At 38.2% G+C, this 24,525-nt stretch overlaps 1 protein-coding gene across 13 annotated transcripts in view; it reads left to right on the top strand.

Moving 5' to 3' along the window:
* Positions 1 to 22,906, top strand: part of LOC149181305 (uncharacterized) — a 150,674-nt gene extending 127,768 nt beyond the window's left edge. For 12 of the 13 annotated variants that reach the window (XM_089416568.1, XM_089416567.1, XM_089416566.1 and 9 more), the window contains 8 exons: positions 925 to 1,025; positions 1,193 to 1,269; positions 20,445 to 20,570; positions 20,690 to 20,741; positions 20,871 to 20,932; positions 21,978 to 22,039; positions 22,132 to 22,183; positions 22,287 to 22,906. In XM_089416568.1, the coding sequence (XP_089272694.1) occupies positions 925 to 1,025; positions 1,193 to 1,269; positions 20,445 to 20,570; positions 20,690 to 20,741; positions 20,871 to 20,932; positions 21,978 to 22,039; positions 22,132 to 22,183; positions 22,287 to 22,370 (616 nt within the window). In that variant the 3' untranslated portion in view covers positions 22,371 to 22,906. The remainder of the gene's footprint in view (positions 1 to 924; positions 1,026 to 1,192; positions 1,270 to 20,444; positions 20,571 to 20,689; positions 20,742 to 20,870; positions 20,933 to 21,977; positions 22,040 to 22,131; positions 22,184 to 22,286) is intronic. The other variant, XM_089416569.1, reaches the window with a different exon arrangement.
* The last annotated feature ends 1,619 nt before the right edge of the window (positions 22,907 to 24,525 follow it).

The raw sequence follows: 24,525 nt of genomic DNA, 5'->3' as shown, positions 1-24,525 counted from the left end.
CCCTTGCAATCTTTGCTAGGTTATTCCCAAAGGTACCTGAGGCACTACTGAAGGTTGTGGCTTGTGGTGTATCTCCAGCTGATCACACTCCAATGGGATCATGCGATCAATGCAGTCAATCAATCCATCTCTAACCTCCCCCTTCAAAGCTCTTGTCGCCTTAGCTTTTTACTGATACTGTGGGTTCAAAAAATACCTAGCTGCATGTATAGGGCGATGGAGTTGATTGTTCCATCTTTCATCAATGATTGCCCAAATGGGCCCATACTTAGCCACTTTATCCTTGTATGCCCTCTTTATTTGCTCCTTTGCTTGATCCATAGCCTAATAAATGAAGCCCATAGCCAATCTTTCCCCATCCACCAACCACAACACCTTAACTAGTGGCTTAACAAGTTTCACAATCTTTGCTACCTTTCTCCAAAATATTTTTTCATTAACTTTTTTCTTAGTGATGGCAGGCCTAATAATATCTCTGCCCCCTGTGTGTTTCCTCATCAGGCTCAAAATCCATGAATGATTGTAGATAAATTTTGTTATGCTTTTTGCATGATCTACAGTGTTTTTGACCCAATCTAATTTGCCAATATCCTCAAGCATGAGGTCTATGCAATGTGCAGCACATGGGGTCCAAAAGATGGTTTTGTGCTTTTACTGTTAAATTCTTAAAATGACACTTTCATCATTTTGCTTAAATTTTTAACATTACCATTAATTGCATAGCAATAGTAGGGATGCTTAGGGATGCTGATAGTGTTATATCTGTTATTTTACTATGTTGCTGTGTTTTGTTTCTAGAAATTTTCAAACGTTGTTATCAATTCTCATTGATCACTGAGGAGAGACCTGATGCATGGTTTTAGTTTACGCCATGCTTACATAGATCATATTCCTAGGTGACAACATATTCTGGAAATTTTGCAGGGAAAGACATGAAAGACGACCTCAACATAGGAATTTAAGTGGTCCATTAGTGCAGGGGTCAAAAGATATTGATAGCTACTCTGAGCCGTCTAAATTATTAGGTATATCTATCAATTTCTTCTTTATAATTCCATCTGTTCTCTCCCATTTTCTCTGTTGCACGTATCCTTTTCTATAGTAGCATTCTTCCTTATGTGTAGTGATTTTTAATTTTGTGACAATCTTTGAATAAGAGTTGATATTAAGTAACATTGAACATGTGATTCAGAAGATAAATTGAAAGCAGCATTTGTACAGCAAAAAGGACGCTTCAAAGTTACGTCTGAGGATGTAGATCTCAATGAGGTGTGTTTGACAATCATATATTATTGCTGTTATTGTTGATCTATCAGAGTGTTAGAACTATAGTGATTATTGATTTGCTGAAGAAATCCATGTATGGTTTTGTTCTAGTCTTGCATGCTTTCATTTCATCATCTTCATAGAGCATGTCTCTTAATCCTAGCCAAACCTTAGTTAACACTGTCTAAAAGTTGAAAGTTTCTGTAGGAATGTAGATCTTGGGAAAGGAAACATCTACAAGTGAGCCAATGTGGTTTGACTTCAGTATGTGCAAGCATTCCCATTCATCTAAACTAAGGAATAACAGTCCCAAAGATTATAGTACTAAAGACATGAGCCCATGGTAGAATGATGATAGAGACAAACAAATTTTTCAAAAGCATTGGAAAAATTGAACATTAAGGAAATGGTGAGACTCCTTGTTTCTTGTGAAACATGGGGGGATTTTTTTTGGAAGATGTAAGGATATGAATGTCAAACAGAAGTTCATTTCTGAAACGTCCTGCAAAGAATGAATCTTAAATTCAATGCCCCGTTTGGTGACATGCTTGCATATAACCTGCGCACTTTGATGTTGAGTTCCCCATGCAAGAATCCACTGAAATTGCTAAATTAAAGTGTTTTCTGAAAGTGAGTTTGCACTGACAATGCAGATTGTGCTTGTATATAATTTCTAGAAAGGAGCTCTTGCTTAATGAAAAGGTATACATCCTACCAAAGAACTTATAATGCATTTGGTTTATCTGAATGTAAATTTTTTTTCTTAAACCTAATTCATTTTTCTCTCTCACCCTCGCTCACCCTATGCATATGCAGAAGCATTCAACACACAGTGAACAATCTTATGTAAATTGGAAAAAAGTCTTGATTACACCATTTGAACTTTGCAAGTATCGTAGCTGAAACATGTAAGCAAATGCAATACCAGATTAGTCTAGAACAACTAGGAATCACTCTTTGTAAACGATTTACCACCCATCCATAGGCAATCCTTGCACAATTGCTGCCTTCTTCAGTCGTCCCTTGAACCAAGGCCATGAAATGACAACGACAAGGGTGTAATTCTCATAGATTTAAACGCAAAATTCTCAATTGCTACTCACAGATAGCATACCGTTGTATATGCAAGATACATTTGAGCACAAAAAGCATGCTTAAAAACAAAGTGACAACAATCAGCCGAACACCTGTTAGACTATACACTAGACATGCTTTCCCTTGCCAACCTTCTTGTTGTGCAAGAGCTCTTATACTAGAGAACCTATGTGCTGGGTCAAAATGCCTAAATTGCTTCATAGTGTGCTTTGATTCCACTTTTTTCTACTATCCCTCAGTGGAAGCAAGAAATTATTACAAAAAGAAAATCTGTGTCTCAAAATAGTCTAGTCAACGAGGAATCTCATGCTCATGTGCTCAATCCATCATATAGAAATGTGGTGGTCCTACACAACTATATCTTAGCAAATCTCACCCCATACTATTTTATGACCCTATGGGGGTGTATGGGGGTTTGAATGTATATTTAATTCAGTTAAATGTATATGTGGTCGGCCTACTAGGAGGGCCCACATGTGCATTGAGTGAGATTATGTATATCTAGAGGTCAATATAGTCATTATTATGGACATGAACTTATGATTTGGTTATATGGATGTACTGGGGTCATTTTGGAGGAGGTTCTCCTAATCTATGAGGAGTTATTGTGTGACTCATCTCAATTATAACTTTGGGAGTTGTGCTTCATTTTCATATTTGGTGAACATTGTATGTATTGTGGTTCATTGTGCTATTTTTGGGGTCGATTTCATAACATTTGGTATCAGAGTGGACGATCCTCAAATCTGCACTTTCAAAAGAGTCGTCTTAACATTTTAGCTACAACTCTTTTTGGGATATAGGAATAGCGTGGGAATTGTAGATTGGAGAGAGTAAAGAGAAATATATTTGGGAAAATTTTCATAATCTTTTCCCCATTATTTCAGAGTTACAGGTTGTGCAAGTTAGGATTTTTATCTAGGTCCAAATTGAGTTCTACCTAGGAGTGTTTCAAGTCCAAACTTCAAGGGAAAATAAAAAATATTCGCAATGTGGCAATTTAGACAAGTTTGCTCACTTGAGAGGCACCAAAACCAGCAAAGTTTTGGGGGAGTGACCATAAATTTTGATTGGCAAATACAAATTTAATTGGTGAAAAGACATATCGGCTTGTTACAAGACGAATTTTAAGACTCATTGGTGCAAAAATTGCATAGATATATCCGTTATAGGGTCTGCTTATAGAGTAATCCCCAAAATAGGGGTTGAAAATCTGTCATTTTAAAAGTAATACAACTTTTGATTGGGAGGTTCTACTTAGGTGATTCAAATGTCATTAGAAGGAGGAAATAGGGGAGAATATATTCGGAAAACATTTTTAAGAGTTGTAATAAATATTGAAGGTTTTGGGAGTTTGAAATAGAGGTTTTAACGAAACCTTGGTTATTTGAGTAAGAACTAATGACAATACCTCAGTTTAGGGGAGATGAAGATAAAGTTGATCCTATGAAATGGTTGAGGATTGTAAAGAACCAAAAGATGAAAGTTAATAATCTTTTTTGCATCGGTTTTTGTTTTCACGAGGAAGCTAGTCTTTGGGCGAATAGTCCTGATTTGAACATCAAATTATATTGCACATGGGAAGAAAATGACAAACTATTCTTAATTAGATGGATCAAGGACACAAATTGGAGGAGATGCATAAAACTTAAGTTGAATTGAACGAATCTAAAGAACACTTTCCAAATTATAGAAGGATAGTGAATAACTAAGCGAAGACCTTGTAAAGGGCAATTGGTTCACCAAGTTGCAGTGTCTTAATCAAGCACTAATTAAGGAGGTTTATAAGTTAAAGCAATAAAATATTAGCAAACTAAAGAATGGAAAATATAAGTGAAGTGAAGAGTTGAAAAGAAAGATCAAGAAATCAAAAGGTTGGGTAAAACATATTAAGACCTTAATGATGTTAAAAGTATGAAAAGGAATCCACAAGAGAATATCATCAAATAAGGAGAAATATACTACTAGAACTATTACGAAAGGAATTGGAGAGGTGATAGATAACAAGGTTGAAGGATTCCTAAATATTGTTGAGGTAAAATCATAAATGCAAACAATAAATGAAGAAGGTAGAAATATCACTATCTAGCTTCAAAAGGAGAATGGGTGAATTCTTAAAATGACAAACTTTGGTCATTGTTACACACCAAAAGTGGGTAACACAGGAGAATTTTTCTCGTCATTTGATAGCCAATCAACCAAAAGTGGGTAACACGAGAAAATTTTTCTCCTTTGATGGTCAACATATAACACTATGACATGGTTCTCCACCCATTATTCCAGTCAGATTTCTCTCCCATTTGGGAAGCTTTTTGAAGGAAGGTGGTTAATCTCTCAGCTAAAATAGTGCGAAAACACGCATATGGATTTCAATGAATGAATTAATTAACAATGAGCAATGAAGCTCAATAAATCATACAAAGGTATTTACAGAAATAGAAACAGCAAGTTTCTACTAAGAAATAGAAACAACAAGTTTCTTCTAAGAAACTGCTAATAAGATCACAGACGATCATATCTGAATGAGCATTAAACACTAAAATAGCATTATTCTAATACCCTCCCTTAATTCTCAATCTATTTACAACACCTATAGACCCTTTGAATTTTACAAATTTATCAGGCCCAAGAGGCTTGGTGAAGATGTCTACTGACTACTTCGTTGTGGGAACATATAGCAACTGAATGAATCCGTCTTCAACAAGCTGTCGAATGTAGTGACAATGGTTTTCCACATGCTTTGTTCGTTCATGGAAGATTGGATTCTTGGCAAGTTTGAGCACTCCCTGATTATCACAGAACAAGGGAGTAGGACTTGCCTGGGAAACATGCATATCCGCCAGCATACGTAGAAGCCAAACTGCCTCACAAGATGCCTTAACTGCTCCCCGATACTCTACTTTTGTCGAGGAGAGAGCCACTGCCTGCTGCTTCTTACTAGTCCATGTGACAGCACCAGATCCCAGACTAAACACATACCCAGCGATAGATTTACGGTCATCAATCGAACCGGCCCAGTGAGAATCTATGTAACCACTGAGTGTAGGATCGGAACTCTGAGTGTACAAAAATCCATAATTAGAAGTGCCACACACATAACGTAGCACACCCTTTGCTGCTATCCAATGATCAACCTTAGGAGCTGACATGAAGCGTGAAATGTAGTTCACTACAAAACTGATGTCAGGTCTAGTGGTAGTAAGGTAGATGAGGCTGCCCACTAATTTCCTGAATAAAGTTTCATCCACAAATGGAGAGGATGACTGAGCTGAAAGTTTGAGCCCTGGTTCCATAGGAGTCGTGGCGGGTTTGCAATCCTGCATTCTGAACCTGTCCACAAGATTTTTGGCATACTTGGACTGAGAGAGAAAGATGTTGTTCTCAGTCTGCCAGACTTCAACCCCCAAACAGTAATGAAGAAGTCCCAAATCTGTCATATCAAAGGTGCTGCACAAATCTTGTTTGATCCCATGGATCAAATGTGTTGAACTGCCAGTAATGATAAGGTCATTCACATAGACAACCACAAACATAATATCATCACCAATATGCTTGATATACAGGTTTGCATCAGAGGGACTCCGCTGAAAGCCATGATCTGTTAGGTACTTATCAATTTTCATGTATCAAGCTCGAGGAGCTTGTTTCAGACCATAAAATGCTTTGACTAATCTACGGACTTTCTGTTCTTGACCGGCAACCTTGAATCCTCGAGGTTGCGTCATGTAGACTTCTTCCTGTAAGTCACCATTCAGAAAAGCACTCTTTACATCCATCTGATGGACTTTCCAACTAAACTGAGCTACTAAGGCAAGGATGAGCCGTATGGTACTCATATTGACTGTAGGAGCAAAGGTCTCCTCATAGTCTATGCCTTCCTTCTGTGAGAACCCTCGAGCAACAAGGTGAGCCTTATACTTGTCTAGGGTTCCGTCAGCTTTGTAGTTCACTTTATACACCCATTTGCAGCTAATGGGCTTCTTCCCTGTAGGAAGATCAGAAGGGGTCCAAGTGTGATTCTTCTTAAGACTCTGGAATTTAGCTTCCATAGCCTGTTCCCACTCAGGTATACCCTTAGCCTCTAAATAGCTTTGAGGCTTAAAAACACTGTGTAGGTTAGCCATAAGAGCAAAATTGACTGTAGGCTATTGTTTGCTCTTATTTCTGGAAGTTCTACCTTCAAGGAGCTCATTATCCCGGAGATCACCAATAGTTTTAGCCCACCATTTAGGCCGGAGAGTAGAAGAACCAATATCAGGAGTAGGTAGAGGAGGCTCAGGAATAACAGGAGCAGCAAGAGGAGGATTATTTTCCGGAGGAAGCTCAGGTGGTGCATCATCAAATATTGATGCTGCATCATCCCTCCCATTAGGTGGACCTAAAGGATGAAGAACACTGTGAGGCTGATCCTCAGAGCACTGCTCAGAGGGAGGAGACTGAAAGAACCCTCTGTGTTCATCAAATACTATGTCCTGACTGAAGCTAAGACGACCAGTGTTTATATCTATTAGCCTATAGGACTTGTGGTGATCACTGTACCCTATCATCATGAGTTTCTGGCTTTTGGAATCCAACTTGGAGCGCTTAGCAACTGGAATCCAAACATATGCAACTGAGCCAAACACTTTGAGGTGACTGATCTTAGGCTTACGGTCAAACCAAACCTCTTATGGAGTCTTCCCCTTAACAGCTTGAGTAAGTGAGCGGTTAAGAAGATAGACAACAGTAAACACTGCTTTAGCCCAAAATTTGTTCGGAACACTTCTGTGTTGTAACATGGAACGAGCCATTTCAACAACCGTACGATTGCAACGTTCGACAAAACTGTTCTGCTGAGGAGTGTAGGGTGTAGTTAACTGGCATTTGATGCCATGGGTATCACAGAAGTTGGAGAAAGCAAAAGAACAAAATTCCCCCCCGTTATCTGTCTTAAGAGTTATGATATTACAGCCAGAATCTTTTTCTACTAAGGACTTAAACTTTTGAAATATACTAAATACATCAGATTTATGTTTTAGAAAGTACACCCACATCTTTCTATTGAAATCATCTACAATAAGCAAAAAATATTTGCAACCAGTAATTGAAGATGTATTCATAGGACCACAAATATCAGCATGAATTAACTGGAGTACCTTAGATGTGCGCCAAGATTCTCCATCCTTGAATGAAGACCAATGTTGCTTCCCAGCTTGACAGGCGCCGCACACTCCCAACTGCTGAGTTTGAATATCAGGTAACCCTGACACATGTCCCTCTCGAGATAGCTGAGAGAGATACTGAATGTTTAGATGCCCATATCTTTGATGCCACAAAGTGCTAATGGGAGAAACACGAGCTGCTATAGCCACTTCTGGAGAATCACTAGTGTCAAGAAGCCTGTATAGACCATGCCTGTATAGACCATGATCCTCTAGGCCAATAGCAACCGTAAGATGAGTTTCCCTATCAATAATGGAACACTTGTGCGCACGGAACACCACATCGAGCTGAGGAGAGTTCCTCATAATCTAGCTGACAGACAACAGATTAATTTCCATACCAGGAACATAGTACACATTAAGGAAGATGAGTGTGCGCCCATTAGACTGGATCTGAACTATACCTCTACCAACCAGTGTGGAAAAAGTCTGGAAAAAATCCCGATTTAATCCTAAAAACGCGATTTTTTGAACTAAACGATTTAATCCCCCGACTTTTTGGCGACTTTTTCACAAAGGAAAAATTCCCCATTTTTTCCTTATACTCTCGATTTAATCGAGAGTCGACCCAAAAAGTCTGCGTCCCTTCCCAGGCCGCGGATAAAGAGGCCGCAAAGGTGAAAAAACTGTAAATTGAAGCTTCCATCCATGCATTTTCAAGTTATTGCATTGTATTGTTTGTCATACTTCTTGCGAGCATAGTAATCTCATTTGTAATCTGTTAGTTTTGAGGTTAAGATATGTTTTTGTTTTCCAAGGAAAAACAAATCTTTATACTTCATATTTCTAGTTAGAAAGCAAAGTATACATTGGCTAAGCCTCCAGGCTTTCAGTGATCCAGACTCTAATAGCCACTGCCCCTTCAAAAGATTACAAAGTACCAAAAGGACAGGCATACAATAGTCTTCCGTAGAAAGAACCCCACACCATCAAAAACATTGTTATAGTTGTTGAATGCTTCCAGAAGAAACAACAAAGAGGAGGTCATGAAGATCAAATAGCAACAACCTGTCCAAAAAAAACAAAACCAGTGCCTCAAAAAAGAACCCATTTTTCAGACAGGAACAAAGTACCTGTGAAATCTTGTGACAATAAAGATCCTTCCTACAATGAGAGCACGTTTGAAAGGGAATCTTCTTTAGTGGTGAACTCCCTGTAAATGTGGGCAAAGGTTATGTATCAGAAGTGGATTTTACCTCCAAGAGTTTTTGAATAATAGATGCCAAGGCTAGGTTAGTAATCTGACATCTACTGTTTTCTCAGAAAATTAGCAGCTTGGAGTCACCAAGCGTTAATTTTCACATCTACTGTGATACTCACTGTTAATTTTCATTGGACCTACCACCTGACACCTTATTACCCAAGCAGATTACAATCTACTGAATAAATGCATGACTTATTTCTTAATACAATTAGCGGAAACAAAAATTAAAAGGGGAAGAGGATCTCAGTGACTGATTACTTGATGACTTTTAGATGACTCATGATATACATTTATTATATTTTTGTTGATATTTTGACTCTTGAGAGTTGAGACTCAGACAGGACCCAAAATTCAGGAGTTGATTCACTATTTTGATATGTGATGTAGCATTAGACTTCATATACATATTATATATTAGCTTTCTTTACATGTTTATGTGGAAATGCATTTATTTGATGTTGTGGATACTCTAGATGTTAAAAAAAAAAATGAATAATTTTGTGTTTTTTTAATTTTGCCGACTTTTTAAAAAAACTCCCGACTTTGACGAGTTTTTCAACTTTTGGACCCTTGCCGAATTAATCCTGACTTCGACTTTTTCGACATTGCTGCCAACTACTGTGTACTCCTCACCTCTGCGAAAGACCACAGAATCAATGAAAGATGAGAAGTCAGTAAACCAGTCACACCTGTGAGAGAAATGACGTGATGCACCAGAGTCAATGTACCACGCAGAAGACGCAGCATGATCTGAGGACCTCTTAGCCATAAAGGCGTAAAAGGCAGATTCCTGCTGCTCAGAATGTTCTGCAACATTCGCTTGCTGAAGAGACCCTCCCTGCGTCTTCTGTTCAGAAGCAATCTTTTGTCGGAAATCTTTCTTCATGTGACCGAACTTGTGATAGTAATTACACTGCACATTTTTCTTCTTAGTAGGATTAGAAGACTGAGAAGAACCTTTTCGCTGAAAGGACTGATTTTTGGCAACAAAAGCATTTTCTGAGGAGGCTAATGAAGCACCACTACCAAACTGTTGTTTCCAACGATCCTGCTGCATGAGTTTGGTGCATAACTCCAGAAACTTCAGATCAACATTAGTGGAGGTAATGTTGAGTGTTTCTATGAAGTGCTCATAAGGTTTTGGTAGACTTTTTAGAGTGATGACTACCATATCTTCTTCCTCCATGGTCCGATGGCTTCGAGCTGATCTCGAATGTCTTTAATCTTGTTAAGATGCTCCTGTAAAGACATATGTTCATCCATCATGATGGAGAACAACTGATTCTTTAGAAAGAAAGCTCTGCTCTTGTTGGATGTCTCATGCAATTCCTTCGAATGTTGCCAGATTTCAACAACGGTCTTGCCGGAAGGGATTTGTGGTAACTGATCATCAGTCACAGAGAGTTTGAGAAGCATAACAACCTCTCGATTTTGATCATCAAACTTATCTTGATCGGTACCAGTTGTATCAGGATTGAGCTCTTTGCCCAAAACGAGCTGGTCAAGACGCCTATATTCAAAAATGGTCAACATTCTCTGTTTCTAGGTGTTATAATTGTTGCCATTAAAGCGTTGATTGCCTTCCAACATTAGATTGGTTAGTGAGGCCATCTGCATGTTTCCCAAGACACGGAAAACAACAAAGGAGTCTGGCACAAATTTCAATGCATATGCCTACTGATCCGGTCAAAAACTGACAGGTGCTGGAAACAAAATTCAAATCCGCTGACTTGAAAAATTGAGGCACGGAAAATGATGCACCCAGAAAATTCTGATGACTACCCAGTTGAGATATCACAAAGACCACATCAAATCTGTAATCAGAAAATTTTTTCGACAAAAAAAGATAAAATCCCTGGTTCCCACTGCAACCCAAACCGAGAAAAAAAAAGGGTCGAATTATCTGATGATCAAGATAATATCCGCGTGATGCTCTCGGGTCAGCTAAATTTCACGGACGGTCTCTAGTCGTGTTGTCCACTGCTGGATTCCCGGCTTTCAAATGCCCAAATCTCAAGGCTAACGTCTGTGACTGTGACGGGGAATTGGGCTCGATGCTTTCAAAACCGCTCTGCCCAAATCTCAATGGCCGCGTGTGTGATGGAGAATCATCCTTGACACTTTCATAACCGCTCCCAAGCAGGGTATGACTGGACGATGCGCTGGTCTGGGTTTCACACCCGGTTCTTCGATTTTGGAGGAATCGATATATTCAGGAGCATGGAAATATTCAGTGCAGGACGGGCAGTAAGCTTCAATACGGCAAAAGAAAATGCCCTCGGATGTTTGACGTCTCAGAGTATTCCAGTGGCGGATATCAAAGACCTCGATGGCCCTAATCAACCATGCTTTCAAAACAGGAAGAATGCTTCTATTAGCGTCTCCAGTTTCTGCGCAGGGAGAGTCCGTCTCTTGACACGAAGAACAGGTGGATGTGCCGTCTCCAGCCACTGCCTGCACGCAAATCCTCGTAGTGGGATGTTACTTTGATGGCTTGCACCAGCCGCAAGCGGAAGTAACCACGATAGACAGCGGCGAAACAACGGTATGCCAACGATCTCGTTTGAGATCTGCGTACTTAACTCACGAGTAAGAGTTGGCAAGCAGTGCGACCAATCATGACGCTCAGTAAACAAACCACAATTTTCTCAGACTCCACGAAATTTTTTTAAACAATTTTTTTTCGAAAAAAAATATAACCTAAGCTCTGATACCATAAAACAGTGTGAAAACATGCATATGGATTTCAATGAATGAATTAATTAACAATGAGCAATGAAGCTCAATAAATAATACAAAGGTATTTACAGAAATAGAAACAACAAGTTTCTACTAAGAAATAGAAACAACAAGTTTCTTCTAAGAAACTGCTAATAAGATCACATACGATCTTATCCGAATGAGCATTAAACACTAAAATAGCATTATTTAATATCAGCAGGTACTCTATGTTTTTTTAATCACGTGCTTTCATTTAATGTTATATGCATATTCATAATACATATGGATTGTGGGGAACACTGGATGATTGACCAATCTCGATTCTATCCTTGTTCCCACACTTCACTTGATCCGAATTGGATCATTGTTTTGTTTGTCATCCATCTTGATGCTTTCAAAGTGGAAAAGGTGTAGGAATTAGCTCACAGGACCATTTTTACCAGTGGGACCTAGTTTGGCCAATTAGGGTTTGAAACCTTCTCGGAGCATTTCGGGGCATCAAACAACATTTTTTGGGGGGGTAAAACTTTGCAGCTTTAGCGCGATACGTTTTTTTCATATTCTGGATAGAGACCTTTCCAATGGTGCAAGAATTGTGTCAATCAGAGTCTGTATGCAAAAGTTATGCCACTCAAAAGTCGACCTTCCTGTTTTCACCACCATAATTCGAGATGATGCCACGTCAACCCCCATTATTCATGGAAAAGGGGTTGGCCACATGACTATGATGAAGACTCTAAAAGAGTCCATATTGTAACTCTGGTTAAGAGTTAGAGGTAGTCAAACCTAACCACTAGTAGGCTATCGAGCTGTGTTATAACTTAGCCACTAGGAGGAAAAGGGGTTTCATTATTTTCGAGCGCATAATGTTCCATAGATGAGCAAAATAGCCGAGTGGGATAGGAGATATAACACACCGAGAGGATTTGTGCAATGTAGTATCCCATGGGCCACAAGCCATATTTTTTTGTACTCACAACAATTTTCTATTAAGAGAAAGAGAGTAGAGCGACCTCACATTCCAGCTAGCTTTTCTCCTGAAAGGGTTTCGCATGTCATATCTTGTGTCAAATTTGTTTGTGAGTTCTTATTTCATTGTTCGTTATTTTCTGCATAATTTTAATTTGCATGCATAAATAGTTAACAATAATCTACAAATCGAGAGGTCTAAAAAGAAATAAAATCGTAAAAGTGTAGAATTCAGATTTTTAAATGTAGTTTTATCATATATGTTGTGGTGAGCTGTACAGTGGAATATCCATGGCAGTTTATGGATCATGTTGGTTATAGAGCAGATTTCTTTTGGTATATTGTGGAGATTTGTAGGGGATCTAGATCAGCTAGGCCAAAAGTCATAAAATGCTACTCATGGCTGACGAATATGTGAATAAACCTCCTGATCTTGCAGAGGAGAGATTTTTGCGAATAGAAGCACAAGTTGTAGATATAAGTTGTAATTTGAATCTCCTCATCTCGGTCCTGAACAATAAGCTCAGGGTACTTGGAGAAGATGGGGGTTCTAATGCAGAGGACATATCACATTGGAGATCAAAAGATTGGGAAGAAACAGAGAACCAACCAAAGAAAGAACCCGGAAAAGATTAACCCAATTCAAGTGTTGTGAATCATTCTCAGTCCCTATTCAAAATGGAAGCGAAGGTCAATATCAAGTCATACCAAGGTGAGATCGACATTTTGAAGCTAAATTACTGGTTGTAGAACCTAAAAGTGTATTTCAGTGTCCATCATATTGAGGAAGAACAAATGATTTCATTGGCGTGACTAAAATTGAGGGCCATGCTCTATTCTGGTGGGAAAGCCACACAGAGACCTTGAGGTTGGCGGGAGATCCTCTAGTGATTAAGTGGGAGGACTTCAAAACCTTCATAAAGTCACATTTTTACCCTATTGGATATGTAGAGGACTAGTGGATCTGATAGCACTACATGAGGCATAAGCAAGGGAATAGTGTATAGGAGTACACGACAAAAGTTAGAAAGATGGCCATAATGCTTGGTATCTTCCCAAAGAACCCAGGTGTACTCCTCAAGTATTTAGGGGGCCTATACAACCATCTACAAAAGCAAGTGATGTTGTTCAAGCCCACCCACGAGGCTTGTGTACAGGCACAATACCTAGAGAACACAGGCTTGAAGAAAGGGAAATCAAGTGGATCGAAGTAGAAGGGGCAACAATATGCTTCTAAGTAGGGGAAGAAGAAGATGAAAGGGGTAAAGGATAAAAAGACGACAACCACGTCACACCACTGCAAAGATCCCAACAACCACTGCAATCATTGCAACATTGATGGCCATACAAAGGAGAAGTGCTAGAAGTTGCATCCAAAGCTTAACTTGAAGAACAGAAGGAAAGAAAATAAGAAGAATCTCATGGTCATTGATTCGAGCAACCAAGTTCAAAGCACCTCGAACGTGGATGAGAAGATTGTTTGTACGTTAGTGCAAAAGGAGGTGAATATGAGTAGCCTTCAACAACAGGAAGAGAAAGAAGTGACCAAGTTCTTCCACATCAAGGTATAGGCCAAGAAGACAAAGATTGATGCTCTATTTGACTTAGGATCGTAGACGAATCTCATTGCAGCAGAGCTGGTCAACAAATTGGGATTAGAAGTTTGTGATCATCCAAGCCCATATAAGGATGTAGAGTTGAAGGTAACAAAACAATGCAAAATTAAATTTGCTATTAGTTCCGATTTTATTGATGAAGTAGAACTATATGTGGTTCCCTTTGATGTGTGTGGAGTGGTGTTTGCAAGTCCCTACATGTACATGCAAGACGCAATGCTCATTCAAAGAGCCAACCAATACCAACTTGTCAAGGATGGAAAATTGTGCACCATCAATGCATAAAGGCAAGTCGAAAATCTCACTGGTAAGTGCCAACCAAGCCAAGAAATTGATGAGTTCTAACAAGAGGTATGTTTTGTTGTTTTTAAGAGAAAATCAGTCTGTAGAAGAGTCTGTAAGAGGCAAGGTATCCCGGGAGGGGTGTATTAAGAAACATAAACTACAACTGGAAGAGTTGCTACGAGCATATAGGGATGTGTTATGGGAGCCAAAAGTGTTACCACCCAAGAGGGAAGTGGAGCACGAGATCCAGCTATTGTTAGACTCCCTGTTGCCAAGCATTGGGCTATACAGGTAGTATGTTATAGACGCAAGTGAGGTGAAGAAACAATTTCAGTAGTTATTGGAATAGGGTGTCATTCGACTGAGTACATCACAATGTGGGTCACCCATCATCATTATGCCAAAGAAGGATGGAATGTGGCAGATGAGTTATAGATACAAGTGAGGTGAAGAAACAATTGCAGTAGTTACTAGAACAGGGTGTCATTCGACTGAGTACATCACAATGTGGGTCACCCATCATCATTATGCCAAAGAAGGATGGAATGTGGTAGATGTGTATTGATTACAAGGAATTGAACACAATCAAGCTCAAGAATAGGTAACCCCTGCCCAAGATAGATGATTTGTTGGATTAGTTGTAGCAAGCAAATTACTTCACCAACCTGGATTAAAATCTGAATATCACCATGTTCGAGTCAAAGAAGAAGATACCTAGAAAACTGCCTTCAAAACTAGGAGTTTGGTTTGAGCAATTAGTAATGCCATTTGACCTATATGCAATGCACCAACTATATTTATGAAGTTAATGAATGATATATTGTGCCCTTTTATAGATTCATTTTTATTGTCCATTTCGATGATATACTGGTATACAGTGTTACCTGGGAGGAGCACATCTCACATTTGACGTAGGTGTTAGAGACATTAAAGAAGCACCAACTGCTAGCAAATCTCAAGAAGTGTGAGTTTGCATAACAACCTTTGGTGTATCTAGGGTATGTGGGGTATTTGTTGTTGAATTTTATAGTGTCTTTCAACCTAATAATTATCTTTGATCCTTTTACATTCTTATTAGTATTCCATCATTCAATAATTATACACAAAGACATCAACCATATAACACTTTAGTACAATGAGATCATAAAGAGACAGATGCACAAGAACATAACAAATTTATTCTGGGAAAACCCTTAAATGGAAAAACGCAACAACCTTTTCCAATAGAGAATTCTTTAATTCAATAGAGACACATCTTGGTCTAACTAGGTCAAACTTGGTCTACTGCCCACCCTCCTAGTCAAGTCATCTGATGAGGCACTCTACTCTTGATCCCACACTGCTTTCTTGTTCATGCACTGCTCTCTTGATCTTGCACCTCTATAACCACATATACAAATCACAAATCTGAGCTATAGATGCCATAGATGTAGCCATATGATGTCAGTGAGGAGAGTTGTAGATAACATACATGTGAGCTGTATCTAGCCAAAGATGCGAGCTAGATCTCACCACATATACGAGGCATATCTATCACATAAGAGAGTAAGATGCGAGCCTATACATCACCAAAGCAAGCCATAGATGCAAGCTTATACATCACAGAAGCAAGCCACAGATGCAAGCTTATACATCACAGAAGCGAGCCACATATGTGAGTTTATCTATCCTTGATGCAAGCCTTTAGCTACCACATATTCGAGCCATAAAGTCTCAGAGTAGGCGAAGTTGCCTTAGAGGATGCGAGCTCTATGGGTGTCTTTTGAAGAGGCAAATATGCCCTTTGTATTGTTGTTTCTTTAGACTGAATGCAGGTGTCCCTTGTTGGAGCCGACCTGTGCATATAGGAAGTCGACTTGACCTTATGGAGCTATCTAGAAGATTCAAGTCTAGATGTCTAAAGAGAAATAAAACCGTAAAAGTGTAGATTTCAATTTTTTAAATATAGTTTTATCAGGTCTGTTGTGGCGAACTGTCCAATTGAATATCCACGGCAGTTTACAGTTCATCACTTGGGAGGTAAGTCTTTGACTCTAGTCTAGTGGGACCTCCTTTGAGGCCTTATAGTCTAGGAAGGACAATACTGGGGAGGCACTGACAGATATAATATGTATACAGTAATCGATACATACCACTTTCCATCTCTCCCAATTATTGATCTTCATTCTTTAGGTTGGTAGTCATTGGTCCTTGGGATTGGCACACTGTATCCATTTCCTTGAGTTAGGGCCCAGAAACTTTGGCCTCGAAAGTTGATGCAGTTGAAAGAAAAGTAAAAGCATATAAATCCACAATGGAAGAAAGTGTGAAATGCAATTTATTTTGAGACAATGATTAGCGTGTGGGAAAAAACCTAGCATGAGCTCTATCCTCCTCATTAGCCATCACCCAGTTCCTCAAGCATTGAATGCTTCATCTCAAACAAAGGAACTCTTGAATGTCCCAACCCTAATGAGTGAGAAATTGTTGCATCTTAGAAGGGTATAGGAAAAGTACAAAGAAAGATTGGGCTCCTAATCTATGTGCCAAATAAAGACAAATCATTCAAGTAAAAGGTGCATCATTAGGGTGGAAAAAGCAAGCCGAGGAAAGGTGTAACTCATGCCACTATGGTTTCTCCCTAAATACATCATTACACTGAGGATGTTGGGCCCTCATTAGTTAGTCTCATGGCCATGGAAACTTCCTTAAAGTTTGTCCCACTCCAAGACCACCATTATCCCATGCACCTGTGAATTGATGGGTTGACTTCAGACATGTCACTCCCCTTGGTGGCTAGAAGCACCTAATAGGGTTGTTGACCTAATCATCCCTAACATATGTCAGGTAACCTGTTTACAAATCTTGATCTAGTTAGACATTTGAAAGTGAGTTTTGTGTGAAGTATTTTGTGCCATTAACATTAGGTATGGTTCACTATGATGCTTTAATGATTTCATGTCCCTAGTAAAGTCGATTTCACTTTGAGAGGTTTTCTTTAGGTGGTCTTGCATTGCAGCGGAGATCCCTTGAGGGATAGCTTGACTTTTCTTTAGCAGCTTCCAAGTGGTACTTTACCACTTTTTGAGAGCATTACTGACCTTGTGACCCCAATGTTTCCCATTCATAGATGAGCATTGTGCCATGAGCAACTCCCACATGCCACTACACTCTTTATGAGCATCTAGATGTTGAAACACTAATCTTGAAAGCTTGGGCATTAGACAATTTGATGATGTGCCCAGATGGACTGAGTGTGCCCTAGGCTGGCCTTGATCCCATTTGATGAATAGTAACTTGTTCTCAAGGCCAAATGAAGATGGTTATCATTGAAATGACTTGGCAGGGCTAGCACATCCCTCTTTCATGCCAACACTTGCCCTTGTAGGTGCCACATCATTGCCACATGCTTGAATAAGGTGACACAAAGCCTCATTTCTCCCACATGTGTCTATTATTTTTGGCATTCTTTTATGTTTTGGAGCTATTTCAAGGTCGGCTTGTGACCTTTGACCTAGTTGAACGCTCAAGTAAACTTTTTTTAGAGTTTTTCCTTGTAAAATTAGTGAAATAAGGTTTGGTTACCCTCGTATAAATAGGGGTTATCCTTATTCACTTTTGATCATCATTCATCGTCACACTTCTCTCTCTTTGGATGTGTGCACTAGCTCTTTATCTCTTTTCAACTTGGCTGCAATGTGATTTCTATGGTGCGAATTGCTCTTGGAGAATTTTTGCTTGATGTTGGTTTCTTGGGAATGCTTGAAGAGAATTGTGGAAAATCTGTAAATTTATTGCTTATCTTCTATATTTTGCATGCTATATTTTGTAAATCAGGGTTTCTACATGTGCCATGCTTAAAATTGCTATATTTATCTAGAAACCTTGATTCTCTATGCCATGCAAAATTGTTTTCCTTGAATCCTTTAGGAGAGATCTGAGTTGTGCATCTCTTGAATTTAAAATCTCCATATTAAGGAAGCTGCTATGGTCTTGTAAGAAGAGGCCCTAGTCCCCATCCTGTTCATCAAGGCTGTCCCCATTGAATTTTCCTAGGTAAATCCATTGCCCATTTAGATCGAGGCACTAGTCTAGGTGGTTGTGATCACTCTCTCTACTTTAGCTATTTTCTTTCTCTTCTCTCTAAAATTCTAGATATCTAGGGTTAGGGTTTCTTTGCAAATATTGCTAAAAATAAATCTAACTTGATGTATTGTTGTCCTTTTAATAGAAATTGCATTAAATAATTGATAAAAAGGAAAATCTAGCATTTATGGCATTGTAAAACCCTATTTCTAGGGATGATGTCATCATTATATTGTTGTTTTATGCACATTTCAGCCATAAAAGCTCAACTATGAACCCTAAACCTTGCATATCTAATTGATAGCCTTGATCCTTTCTTGATCTATCATCAGTAGGGCTATTTCTCCCAGCTGTTATATGACAGTGCATACCTTATAATTGAAAATATGTCAAACCCTAAGTTATAGCAGCCCTCTAATTTGCTTGAGTGGTCTACAGACAGAGTACTCATACTCTAGTAAAGATTATCTTATCCCTCTAAGCTCTGCCAGTACACTATCCCAATCGTTAAATCTCTTCCATCACCTTGAACCCTTCTTATTGAATATCCTTGAGTGATCTGCATATAGGGAAGCCTTCCTTGTGGTTAAACTACCACTAAATAGCTGGAGAAAGGCTGCTGAGGTGACAATGGTGGCTGATCTTTTGTTGCCATGAGGTGTGGATCTACCTAGTGAGACTTTGCACTAGGCCTGCTAGATTTTGCAGTAACAGTCACAATGGAGCATGGGGGGATCTCATTTTTTAGGGTGACATTTCTTATTGCATCTCTTTGCATTGCCCCCTTAGCATGGGGAGTATATATGCCCACCCTTGGGAGCACAATTCTTGTGTAACATTGATAATAAGCCCATAAAAAGGAAAAAAACATAAGCAGAACTCAGAGAAAACATTAAAATAACATCAAAATTTTAGGGATACAAGTCTTCCAAGCATGCAATTATAACAAGTCCTATAACAAATCCAATCTTTGCATACTAAAACAGGCACAAGATAAAATTTCTCTCGAATCTGAAGACAGGGTTATCATCAAATCACAAAGGTTGTCAATGTAAAACAGGACTAACCAATGTTGCACCAAATTTCTGAGATGTGGGGAAACCCACTTGGGGACATGAGTAGACACACCCCAAATTTTAGGGAGTGTAATGGGGGACATTTGGATCCCTAGCATAGGGCCTTGTCTGAAAAGTTATTAAAAATAGAAATTCAAAAGAAATGAAAACATAAAAATGATAAAGGCTACATATAAAACTAATAGGATCTCATCAATAACAATTCATCATTGTAAATTCAAATTTGTAAATGTTACAAACATGATTCATGGGACACCATTTTATTTGATATTGCAATATTGTGCATTGAATCAATGATATGTGCATATCAAAATTTCAAATTTATAACTTATAACAAAATGAAATGCATTGTTTCATTTTCTAAATACTATTAATTAAACACTGAAATAGTAATGAGTCAATGACTCAGTCATCAGAGTAAAAAATTAAACATTAACAATGGCGATGAAAAGTAGCTAAAAATAATCAACATCAAACAAGCATTAATGAGTTAATGGCATTGATTGATCCTCTTTATGTGAAATGTGCCCCTCACCCCCGGTGATCATGTCCCTGTGTAACACTCAGACTAACCCATAACAAACCCAATAAAGATTGTGACCAGGCACATACAGTTGGTGAACATAAATATCCAATCCAAGATTATCAAATATAAGTCGAAAGGGGATTAAAACAATAGAAATGAGAAAGCTAGAACCTCAAAAATGAAAAGTGCCCAAAAATAACTTTGGGCTGGTTGGGCACAACAGGTTGTAATAATTTTTTCTTGCATTGCCTCACTATATCACATTAACTTGTATGTGATTTATTATAGAAGGTGCTTTGTGCATTTATTTTATTGTAGGTAAAGCCTTTTCATTATTTTTGTATGATCATATGTCTACCAATATTCAGTTTCTTTGAAGTAGATCAGTTCTGAGTTTTGGATTATTTTTGAGCTATTCAGGCACTCTCTCAAGCAACTTCAGTGGCCCGGCCATCTTCTGCACTCTGGAATAATGCTGCAACTGTATCTACTTCTTCATTCCTTCCACAATTACAAAGTATTCTAGAACAGAATATTATGCAAAGGGTAAGTCTAGACTTTAGGCCCTGATGACTGTAAACATTGTCAGTAAGAGAAGGATGTACAGTGTTAAGGTGAGGACAGTGACATATTTGTAGAAGTTTTTGATTTGTTTTCTTTGACAGGATCAAATTATTAATTTGATTAAACATGCAAACCAGGGAGAAATTCCTCCAGGTATTAACATTGATCTTCCTTATCTATCATTGATAGTTGTTTGCAAGCTAGTCCTTCAGAGTATTTTGAACCAATTTCATCTTGACATTTTAAGAGTTATGGTATCTTTTGCCTCTTGGTTTATGACAGCTCGCCGTTTTACTGAGCTCGACTCCAAATCCACCTCTTCTAGCACTGCTGAAAATTCCATGGTCGGTTGTCTTTCTGATCACATTCCTTTAGCAATGCTGATTATTTGTAGTTAAATTTTTATCATTGTTTTGCTTATTCTTCATAACAGGAAGGTGGTAGCCATAAATGGCCCATGATTAGCTAGGAACCTTGTAGGTAGGAAAGCTTTGTTGGGTGCATGGCAGTCAAAACCTTATTCAAGTGTGAGCGCATTTTGCAAGCCATATTGATGTTGGTTTTTAGAAAAGTACCACTGTAAACATGAGATAAACAAATGCACAGAGAATGTTTTGTTTATTAATGATGTTGTAAGGTTTCTTTTATACACTGTGTTATGTTATTTAACTACCTCTACTAACCTATATGAAGTATTGGATCATTAACTTTTATTAGGCCTCAAACATTAAGAATCCTAACCATACATGATATTACTACACCAACACCCTTCTTCGACCCTAGCACAAAATCCAAAGGTCGAAGTTTTGGTACTAAGATGGTTCAAAAAGATGTTTACGTAAACTTGGTAATGATTTGCTAAATCTTTATTATTAGAGATGTTATTTCCTCTAGCATATCTCAAACTCCCGTAGGTTCTCCATAAGTTTGTCATCATTCTCATAAAACGTACATGTCTAGCACTCCCTTTACTGTAACCCGCATCAGCAGAACCACCCAAGCAGACAATTGCCCTGGATTATGAGAATTCCAAGCATCAAACATGTATTTAACAACGATCAATCTGTGGGGATTTGTCATGATTGTCCAGTATCAATGATCCAACCAAGAACACAGAAATACATGACAAAGAATACTTTTTTTCTTTTCTTTTCCAATTACATGATCAGGAGTGAGCACTAGTGGCTTTGATATTATTGCAAGTGTTGGTTTATAGTTTCCTTCTTTTGGTTTGAATGAAGAGATTTAAAGCCTTATTTTCTAATATGAGATTGCTGAACTTGCTATAAAACCCACAAACTTCAATGTTGTTAATGCTATAGATTTTTATTTCCCACCTTAGAAGTGTGCAAGGGATTGTACTGAAAACTTCTAATCTCTGAAATACAGTCAGAAGTTCTTTCAGATCGAGAGTTCAGGATTCTACAGCAGCTGGCTGAGTTGGAACGCAAGTAGGTGAAGAAAATGTCTAAATGCTGAGAAAATTTTAGATTCTGTATGTAGTTTGAGATATAGACATATGAATGTCTACTTTCTTTTTCAGGGTTGCTAGTCTCGAGGATGAGATGCAAAGGGCGAAGCTCAGAAATATTCAGGTTGAAGTTTTTGTTGGATTGCTCATTAAGGCATTGATTAATATTGTTTAAAGCTTTTGCAACCTGTAGAGATTTAAATTCCATTTTAATTGCTGTTGTGTAGCTTGAACGGCAACTGAATGCTGCCTTCAACAGAGAAGAGGAGGAAAGGATCAAAAGAGAGGAGGCAGCTCGTGAACGGGGATGAATATGGTAGATGCTTTTCTACTTCAATAGAGTTGGTAGGAGTGTAATCCGAGGATTTAAAGATGTTGAAAATTGATTCAGGTGAAAATTTCCAGTTGCTCATACTCTCTGAATTCAAGTTATGGTGTGGCAGTTAATGATTGATTGTCTTAAGTGTATTCTTTTGTTCTGCTTGAGGTCGCAGAATACGCTGTCCATGTAATTTAATATTTATGTTGAGATTCCAGACCACAAGGGGTGGTTATGAGTCTGTAAAGGAGCGATTTTTTTCAAAGGGTCTCTGAAAAATTTGCACCTACGTGTTCTGGATCTGAACGTGTATGTAATCAATGTTTGTCCTACAGAAAACTCTGTAGCAAGAGATCAATGGTTCAGTCTGGCTAAACTGATGAGATTGCTTTATGTTCAATTTTTATTTTTTAATGTAGGGGATCTGGCCCAAGCTGTTGCTCTGAATATATTAAAATTGTTTTTAGCTGGTATGGCCAGTATTTCAAAACAGGCTACTTATTTTCATGCTAGTTTCTTTTGGATTAATATTATGAGTATGGTGAGCTGTCTAAAGAATTCTAGCCAGTTTAATATCTATAATTGTCTTCTCTGGACGTTTGTTGCTGTATGTTTTGTATTAATGCAATTTACTTACCAGATTTTAGCCTAATGGCGTTGAAAACTTCCAACAGCTTTAACGAGCCTAAAGTACTAACATTTGTGATCATTTGTGTGGAGAATTGTTCAATGTGATTTGAAAGTTATGTGGGATAGAATATCTACTATTCAAAATTATGCTTATGAATTCCTGGATTAAGGGATGTGCCTGTGTTTTTCTTCCAACGAAGACCTTGCAGGGACACCCAAGTAATGCCTCCTTACATCCATGGGGAAGCATCCCTAGTAAACCTATTGGGATAGACTAGTGCACGCTTAACTGAAGAAGATTCAAACTGGGCCCTGCTGGCACAGAACTAGTCAATTGTCCAAGTATAATGATGACAACCGATTAAGATAGATGCTTGGACCAAGGGACATGTTAATATGCTTATATTCAAAGCACCTGAGATTGGCAGATATGAACTTTCTTCTAGAATTTTTCAATGAAGCCATATATTTCTGTAAATGGACCTAATAACCTTTTTCACATATTGCTAATAAATCAAATACACAAATATTTGGAAACCATTATATTTCTTGGATTACAATATTCTCGATAACTTCCACATGTATCCAAAGTAGATGTTGATCCATTTTATTTCTTTCTAAGGATCTCACAGGTTTGTGTCATAAAAATTGTTGTATATGTTACCATAACTTTTCACATTGTTGTCAATTGGATGTAGCTCGGGTGGTTGGGAGAAATGTTGTTATCCTCCCCACCTGGGCTCAATCCCTGCATGTGAGATGTTGAGCTCATAACGAGTATACCCTTGTAATGACTTCGAGCCTTATTGTCTATGGGACTGAAACAAGTATATTTCTCATATGACCAAAAACAAAATAAAAAACAAAAACAAACAAAATAACTTAACTTTTCACATCATTAGAAAAACACTGCTTTTCCCTGGTGGCCGATTTGGAATTTCATATTAATTAACATGATTATCTATTTAACTTGTTTTACCACCCAACTGGTGTACTCCATTTTCCCATCATGTAATGTTCAAAATACAAGAAAACTGGAATTTTCCCACCACTTACATTATAAAAAAAACATAGGAAAAACAAAGACGTTCTTAATTGTTTGCTCTTTAGGTCGATTTTTGTCCTGAAAATAAGGCTATTTGGGTTGTAATACTGGATATGGGTCGATTTTTGTCCCTGAAAATAAGGCTATTTGGGTTGTAATACTGGATATGTATACCTATATACTTCCACTTGTTTGTTTGCGTAAGAATTGTGATGGTGGCATGTATAAATAGATATATGTGTAGACATTGATATCAAGTGTATATATAGAGAGAGACTATTTTGAGCAAGCGCGACCATTGTAGACCTTGTTCAATTTCATTGTTGATTTATGGGGCTTCAATATGACCACGCACTAAATGAGGGCACATATATGAATTCATTGGTACTAAATGGTGAAGTTTGTGGAATTCAAACATTATAAACTAACTATGAAATCACTCTTGGCTGAATCCCTGAGCAAAAATTAACGC

Source organism: Pinus tabuliformis, chromosome 3_2 (genome assembly GCF_031772625.1).
Source record: "Pinus tabuliformis cultivar Carrire ecotype Pingquan chromosome 3_2, CPIR1, whole genome shotgun sequence".
Taxonomy (NCBI): Eukaryota; Viridiplantae; Streptophyta; class Pinopsida; order Pinales; family Pinaceae; genus Pinus; species Pinus tabuliformis.
The sequence above is the reverse complement of the archived record's forward strand: the minus strand, read 5'-3'. Positions and strand labels throughout refer to the sequence as shown.